Source organism: Nansenia antarctica (assembly GCF_963989245.1).
Source record: "Nansenia antarctica genome assembly, chromosome: 1".
Classification (NCBI taxonomy): domain Eukaryota; kingdom Metazoa; phylum Chordata; class Actinopteri; order Argentiniformes; family Microstomatidae; genus Nansenia; species Nansenia antarctica.
In genome coordinates this window covers 114617125-114625110 of record NC_137674.1, presented here as the reverse complement: position 1 = coordinate 114625110, position 7986 = coordinate 114617125, and the positions used below count along the sequence as shown (strand labels likewise).

At 47.2% G+C, this 7986-nt stretch overlaps 1 protein-coding gene across 1 annotated transcript in view; it reads left to right on the top strand.

Annotated features, from left to right (window-relative positions):
• Positions 1–7314: 7314 nt before the first annotated feature.
• Positions 7315–7986, top strand: part of abca7 (ATP-binding cassette, sub-family A (ABC1), member 7) — a gene marked incomplete at its 3' end in the record, with an annotated part of 109576 nt that continues 108904 nt past the window's right edge. Inside the window, 2 exon segments of the mRNA XM_080530532.1 lie at positions 7315–7404; positions 7857–7950. Of these exon segments, the coding sequence (XP_080386658.1) occupies positions 7339–7404; positions 7857–7950 (160 nt within the window). The 5' untranslated portion in view covers positions 7315–7338.

The window sequence follows — 7986 nt, the reverse complement described above, 5'->3', positions numbered from 1 at the left end:
GTTAGGGGAGATGGATAGGGGCAGGGCTGGACTGGGACAAAAATTAGGCCCTGCCATGTGGCTCAGACCGGCCCAACACAATCGGTCCGACACCGCCGATCAACATGCTGGCAGTCTGTTGAATATACCATTTGTAAAAAAAAAAAAACTATAGAGCGGAGTAAGTGACATGGACAGCAAGTATACCAATGCAAGTGTGCACCAGTGTACTCACTCACTGTTGACGTACTCCACGGTGATGAGACATGGCTGCTGTATCTGTAGTAGGCCTAGCCCTCACAGTCGATCCAGAGAACATATCTGTCAGTTTCTGCCATTTTGAGGCATCCTCTGCTACAGAGGCGGATTTAGGATTGTAGGAGATCCGGGGCTTAGCCCAGAGGGAGAATATAATGTGCGCGCAGAGCGGAAACATTTGCCTTCAACCTTCAACTTACCACCACCTTAAAGCGGACAAAAGGCACTGGAGAACACATATACATTCACACCCGTTAATGAAGCAAACTAATTGTGGTGGTTCTGGGCACAGAGGGAGGTCAGCACACGTAGCTCCCCCTGCAGGCCAGAACGCGCCATTGGATAGCAGCTGACCTGTATTACAAAATAGACAGTAAACACACACACACACACACGTCAGTCACCATCATTTATATTTGTATAGAATTACATAATTGATGGGCTGAGGCTAGTTATGTTATAGTATGTATATCAGGGCAGACTCTGTGCTCACCACTTATATTGTATTGATTGTCTTGTCCTGTGTTATATGACGATATATTACATGTATTGTTGGCCTGTGTATAGTACTGTGAAATCAAATTCCCCCTGGGACATTAAACAAACTTAGTTAGTTAGCGTTACATCTTAGGATAGATTTGAGTCATGTTCTGTATACATACATACTACCATAAGGGCATACTTAATGTGGTTTGATTGATTGATTGAAAACTTTATTAGAAGATTTGCAGAAGTAGGTACATGAAAGTACATATTACATACAAGGTCAACTAACAGGATAAAAACCCAAGAAAGCCACTGGCTTATTTCAATTGGGGTCCTTGATTCTCAATTCATCGTTACATGTAAGACAGACAAAAAAACTAGTACTATCTACAAGATAATACAGACAAATAACTATTACTATCTACAAGATAAACATACATCCATCATGGGAAGAACAATACAACAAAACATCAGGTATGTACAGCGGGTAGGACAGGTGGGGACATACACCACAGGTGGGGGCGGGGGACAAAACACAAAGTATGTACAGTACAGTGGTTACTCCATGTTTACTAGCTGTAACATTAACGTTACATCATTCTTTTTCACTTGTTACTCAGTCAACCAGAGTGCAGATATCAAAGACTATCAGCCTGTTATTCACTTTATTTGTATAAGTATTATCCTTTGTTTGATTTCTTACCATGTACCGTAACAGTACCTTGCTATGTTTCATTTTCATTATAACATAACGTTATGTTATGATAGCCAGCTAGCATCAGCAAACCGGAAAAGTAGTGTCAGTGAGTCAGTCACCTTTCTAATAAGATTCACAAACCTGAAACATCATCTGTCATCACTGCTGATAACAATTCAAACGTGTCCGGATAGGGGAGAGGACAGGGAATCCAAAACCATTTGAATGGTGTCGATACTACACTCCTATCACGGTCGACACAGTACGGAGCGAATTCCCGGGTAGAAATTGTCTGTCCCCCCGCTGATATCCTCCATGACGTGCTGCTGCTTAGAGCAGCGGGTGAACTCCCGGTTCATTGAGTTTACGGTTAAAAGCATATCTTCTCGGGGTGTCAGCGCGGTGGTTAAGGGCTCAAAATGACCGTATACCGATGGTGAAGTTAGCAAAGGAGTATTGTGATTGTACCACCTTCATAGCCGGTGTTATTCACGGGCAAAGACGGTGCCTGGAGGCACCCTTTGCGGGTTAATAACTATGATTTACCTTGGGTTAGGATAACATAACGTGTCCGGATAGGGGAGAGGACAGGGAATCCAAAACCATTTGAATGGTGTCGATACTACACTCCTATCACGGTCGACACAGCGCGGAGGGAATTCCCGGGTAGAACTATTCTCTCCCCCCGCTGTCAACGGGAGTTTCATCCAGCAGCAAGCGGTGCTGCTTAGAGCAGCGGGTGAACTCCCGGTTCATTGAGTTTACGGTTAAAAGCATATCTTCTATATGAAGAAGACTCTGCTAACGACGTCGATCATTGATCGGCAACGACACTATATAATAGTTTGCCTAACTGGCCATCGGATTTGGGCTCCTAATATCTAAAAAGCACTACGGTTTTCTTATTTTATCGGATTAAAGTAGCAAAGACCAGAAATTTCCATTGACCGCCAGTCAAACTTCTACACTTTTATCACCCAAAAAGGGGCGTGGACATGACGGGAGAGCAAAGTACCCGGATGCGTTCGAATTGCATAGAGAGTTTGAATTTTGTCAGCTTTAAAGCGGATGTGTTTCCTAGAACATGTAAATGCAATTGCGAATCACATTATTGCATTACAATTTGAATATTGACTCAAATAACGCAGGCAAAAGTGGCAAATGAATATGCTATTTTGGGATTGCAAAGTCATTTGCACATTCGAATGAACTTTTGAATTTTGTCAGCTACAAAGCAAAGCAGCGCATGACTTTGTCAAATGGCTTTGCATTATCATTTTAATATTATTGACAGCGAATGTGCACATCGGGTACATGAAAATGAAAATGCAAATCATTAGAATTGCATTTGAATTGGAATATTGTCTGAAAGAATGCATGCAAAAGTGGAACATGCAATTGCAATCTCATAATTGGCATTTGAATTTAGTCAGCTATATGCCTCCAAAGTACTTCCTCTGTTATTGTTCAGCGGCGGTACTCGACCTTGTGCAGCACTGCGCTGCTTCTCACCCTCCTGGCCAATCCGCCTCAACAGACACCAACATAAAGATGACGTTGACGTCTAGAAACAACCAATCAGATGTCGAACCGGTGTCTGTCGTCATAATCCCGTTCTGTCCAATCAACGTCGAGTAGTGGGCGGAAATGTGTTTTCATTTCGGTTGCGTTCGTAACTTCGCTCTGGAAACCTGATCAGCACTCATGGAATGCCTCTTTGTCCAATCAAATTACCGGGTTCCTTTATGACGTTGAACCCAGTGTGCGCTCCGGCGCTCTCAGAGCGAGTTTACGAACGCAGCCCTTCATCTCCAATTACAAACACTGGCGAGAGAGAGAGAGAGAGAGACAGAGACAGAGACAGAGAGCCAATGAGCCACCGGAGACTCTTATTTGGCACTTTTACCTGGAGGAAAGGAATATAATCTCATACTAAAGGTGAGCAAACCTCTTAATGCCAGAGGGGGATCTCTGTCTTCTGTCCCGTGTAGAGGTGCAGGTTGATGTTCTATTTCTATTACTGTATTAAATGTGGATAACTTCTGTGTGTATTATACAACCAGTCATGTAGGCTACTGCGTTGTTGATACATTAAAACATCCCAGTTTTAGCTGAATTATGACATTGTCGGGAGTGAATTACTGACTGCAGTGACAGTTGACATTACTGTGTTACACAGGACTGTGTGTGATCCATCCTCCCCCGGGTGTGATCCATCCTCCCTCCCCCGGGTGTGATCCATCCTCCTCCCCCGGGTGTGATCCATCCTCCCTCCCCCGGGTGTGATCCATCCTCCTCCCCCGGGTGTGATCCATCCTCCTCCCCCAGGTGTGATCCATCCTCCCTCCTCCGGGTGTGATCCATCCTCCTCCCCCGGGTGTGATCCATCCTCCCTCCCCCGGGTGTGATCCATCCTCCTCCCCCAGGTGTGATCCATCCTCCCTCCTCCAGGTGTGATCCATCCTCCTCCCCCGGGTGTGATCCATCCTCCTCCCCCGGGTGTGATCCATCCTCCTCCCCCTGGTGTGATCCATCCTCCCCCAGGTGTGATCCATCCTCCTCCCCCGGGTGTGATCCATCCTCCCCCAGGTGTGATCCATCCTCCTCCCCCGGGTGTGATCCATCCTCCCCCAGGTGTGATCCATCCTCCCTCCCCCAGGTGTGATCCATCCTCCTCCCCCGGGTGTGATCCATCCTCCCTCCTCCGGGTGTGATCCATCCTCCCTCCCCCGGGTGTGATCCATCCTCCTCCCCCGGGTGTGATCCATCCTCCCTCCTCCGGGTGTGATCCATCCTCCCTCCCCCGGGTGTGATCCATCCTCCCTCCCCCGGGTGTGATCCATCCTCCTCCTCCGGGTGTGATCCATCCTCCCTCCTCCGGGTGTGATCCATCCTCCTCCCCCGGGTGTGATCAATCCTCCTCCCCCGGGTGTGATCCATCCTCCTCCCCCTGGTGTGATCCATCCTCCCTCCTCCGGGTGTGATCCATCCTCCTCCCCCGGGTGTGATCCATCCTCCTCCCCCCGGGTGTGATCCATCCTCCCTCCCCCGGGTGTGATCCATCCTCCCTCCTCCGGGTGTGATCCATCCTCCCTCCCCCGGGTGGGATCCTCCCTCCCCCGGGTGTGATCCATCCTCCCTCCTCCGGGTGTGATCCATCCTCCTCCCCCGGGTGTGATCAATCCTCCTCCCCCGGGTGTGATCCATCCTCCTCCCCCTGGTGTGATCCATCCTCCCTCCTCCGGGTGTGATCCATCCTCCTCCCCCGGGTGTGATCCATCCTCCTCCCCCCGGGTGTGATCCATCCTCCCTCCCCCGGGTGTGATCCATCCTCCCTCCTCCGGGTGTGATCCATCCTCCCTCCCCCGGGTGGGATCCTCCCTCCCCCGGGTGTGATCCATCCTCCCCCGGGTGTGATCCATCCTCCTCCCCCGGGTGTGATCCATCCTCCTCCCCCCGGGTGTGATCCATCCTCCCTCCCCCGGGTGTGATCCATCCTCCCTCCTCCGGGTGTGATCCATCCTCCCTCCCCCGGGTGGGATCCTCCCTCCCCCGGGTGTGATCCATCCTCCCCCGGGTGTGATCCATCCTCCCCCGTACCGCAGACACACACACAGGATGATTATTAACTGAAATTAAATGTCTACATACGGTACATATCTTCATTCTTCTCCAGGGTGTGGTATTGACTGTTCGGTTCAGACCAGGTGGTTGTGTTTCCTCCAGAGGAGAGAGGCAGGTGGATGTGTCTCAGGTGTCTCAGCCACACCTGAGCTGTTCTGTTCTCTCAGCTGTTCAGGTCAGGTCATTCATGCAAACATGACATGATGAGACACTATCTGACTTGTCACCAGACCAGTCTCCTGTCTCTGAGGAGAGCTCACGATCCCGTCACTTAAGACATTAATGGAGCATTTTACGGCAGTGCTCATGTTCATAAAGGCTTCAGACAGGACGTTGCTGTAAACAGATGAGTGTTCAGATAGCTGCATGGCACCGGGGTTAGACAGGGGCTCTCAGGCTCACCTGAGGCTCTCAGGTGGGTTTGTAAATGAAAATACTTACTGTGTGATTTATTATTACCGTTAAAACAAGCCTAGGATACTCAGATCCTTCCTAACGTAGCATATGATGCGGAGAGGACTGTTTATAGGACGTCCTGTCTGTCTGCAGGTAGTATCTACTGTCCTGTCTGTCTGCACAGTGCAGGTAGTGTTTACTGAGCAAAACATCATCTGGGACATCAGCCATGTAAGCTCATTAGGATAAGGAGGATTGTAGATCAACGTGGGGATGAGGTCCCTGTGACACGCAGGACATGTTAACAACCCTCCTCCTCATGCTTCTAGAACTCTCCTCCTCATGCTTCATTCATACTGCATGGTGGAGAACATTCAAGAACATCTTACTACAATTACTTTCAGAATGCACCAGGAGAGTCATTCATAGCATCCGCCGATAACGTCTGTTGTATAGAATAGAATAGAATAGAATAGAATAGAATAGACTTTATTGTCGTTGTACAGTTGCCTATACAATGAAATTGTAGTGGTTCTTCTGAAGGTGCAAAAAACAGAAAACATTCACAAACATATACACATATAACATATCACAAATATTACACACTAGACAATTAAAATGCTATAAAACAAGCTAAGAGACAATGAGGTCCGTGGTGTCACGTGCAAATAAAGACAACAATCTTAAGAAAATAAAAACAACTATAAAAGCAAGCTAAAAGACATGAGGTCAGTGGTGTTATAATACTATAATAATACTGTAAAAATATATAAATGTATAAATAGGCACTTAGAATAGAGTTATTGCACATTTCTATTGCACTCTCAATACCTCTCTATCTAGTTCATACCTTTGTATACTAACTATTCTGTTGGATACTTTGTATACTAACTGTTCTGTTGGATACTTTGTATACTAACTGTTCTGTTGGATACTTTGTATACTAACTATTCTGTTGGATACTTTGTATACTAACTGTTCTGTTGGATACTTTGTATACTAACTGTTCTGTTGGATACTTTGTATACTAACTGACGTACCAACCAAGTGCTACCGTAGCAACAATACCATACTGAATTAAAGACTCATGCTTCTATTTGCTAAAAGATATTGAAACTTGCCCAGAAAACGAGGTGCAGCACGTCAGCAGGTTGATATCTTACAGAGGTGCCAGCACGTCAGCAGGTTGATATCTTACAGAGGTGCCAGCACGTCAGCAGGTTGATATCTTACAGAGGTGCCAGCACGTCAGCAGGTTGATATCTTACAGAGGTGCCAGCACGTCAGCAGGTTGATATCTTACATACAGAAAACGAGGTGCAGCACGTCAGCAGGTTGATATCTTACATACAGAAAACGAGGTGCAGCACGTCAGCAGGTTGATATCTTACATTATTTTGGGTCAGATGATCAGTTTAACACTAGAAAAGCCACGGGTGGGGTCATTTGACCAAGTGAGTTAAAAAAAGGTTATATCTTTGCACTCCATCAAATTTCAGGACCCTCCTTTCATGACTTTTCCTAGATATGTGCGTTCTACCACCCAGTATCCCTACATTTTCAAAATCACATCAGGATAAGCTAGTATGAAGCTATTCTGCAGTTTTTCTGTGTAGGAGACAGGCTAATTTACAAGACGCGCCATCTAGTGGTCTTTGTGTGTAAGTAGCAGCTTCCCATTGTAAAGACTATGGTCATTTGACCCCCCCTGTCTGTATCTCAGGGTAGCAGCATGGTCTGGTAGCAGCTAGCAGCACCATGGTTGACCCCCCCCCTCCCCTCCCTGTCTGTGTCTCAGGGTAGCAGCATGGTCTGGTAGCAGCTAGCAGCACCATGGTTGACCCTCCCCTGTCTGTATCTCAGGGTAGCAGCATGGTCTGGTAGCAGCTAGCAGCACCATGGGGGTCCTGACGCAGCTCTCCCTCCTACTCTGGAAGAACCTCACCTACCGCAGAAGGAACAAGGTAAGACTGACCTGGGGGGGGGCTGACCTGGGGGGCTTGCCGCCATTGGTGTGTGAATGTGTGTGTGACTGGGTGAATCAGAGGCCATTGTAAAGCGCTTTGGAATAAGATGCTATATAAGTCAGTACATTTACCATTTGATTTAATTTGCATTGACATAGTACTGACATCTGTAACTGATCACAGCATTTTGTTATTACAATATTATGTGTAAAGATAATATCCAGCTGTAGCTGCAAGCTGCTGTTTTACAACCTGAAACATCAAATACATCAGAAGCAGAGGGTGCCAGTGTGGAGCCCTAACGAGAGAGAGAGTAACGTGTTCTCCTTAACGAGAGAGAGAGAGAGAGAGTAACCTGTTCTCCTTAACGAGAGAGAGAGAGAGAGTAACCTGTTCTCCTTAACGAGAGAGAGAGAGAGTAACCTGTTAACCTGTTTCTCTTCCTGCAGGTGCAGCTGGTCATCGAGCTGCTATGGCCTCTCTTCCTGTTCTTCATCCTCATCTCCGTGCGTCACTCTCACCCTCCTTACAAACAGAGACAATGTGAGTCACTCTCACCCTCCTTACAAACAGAGACAA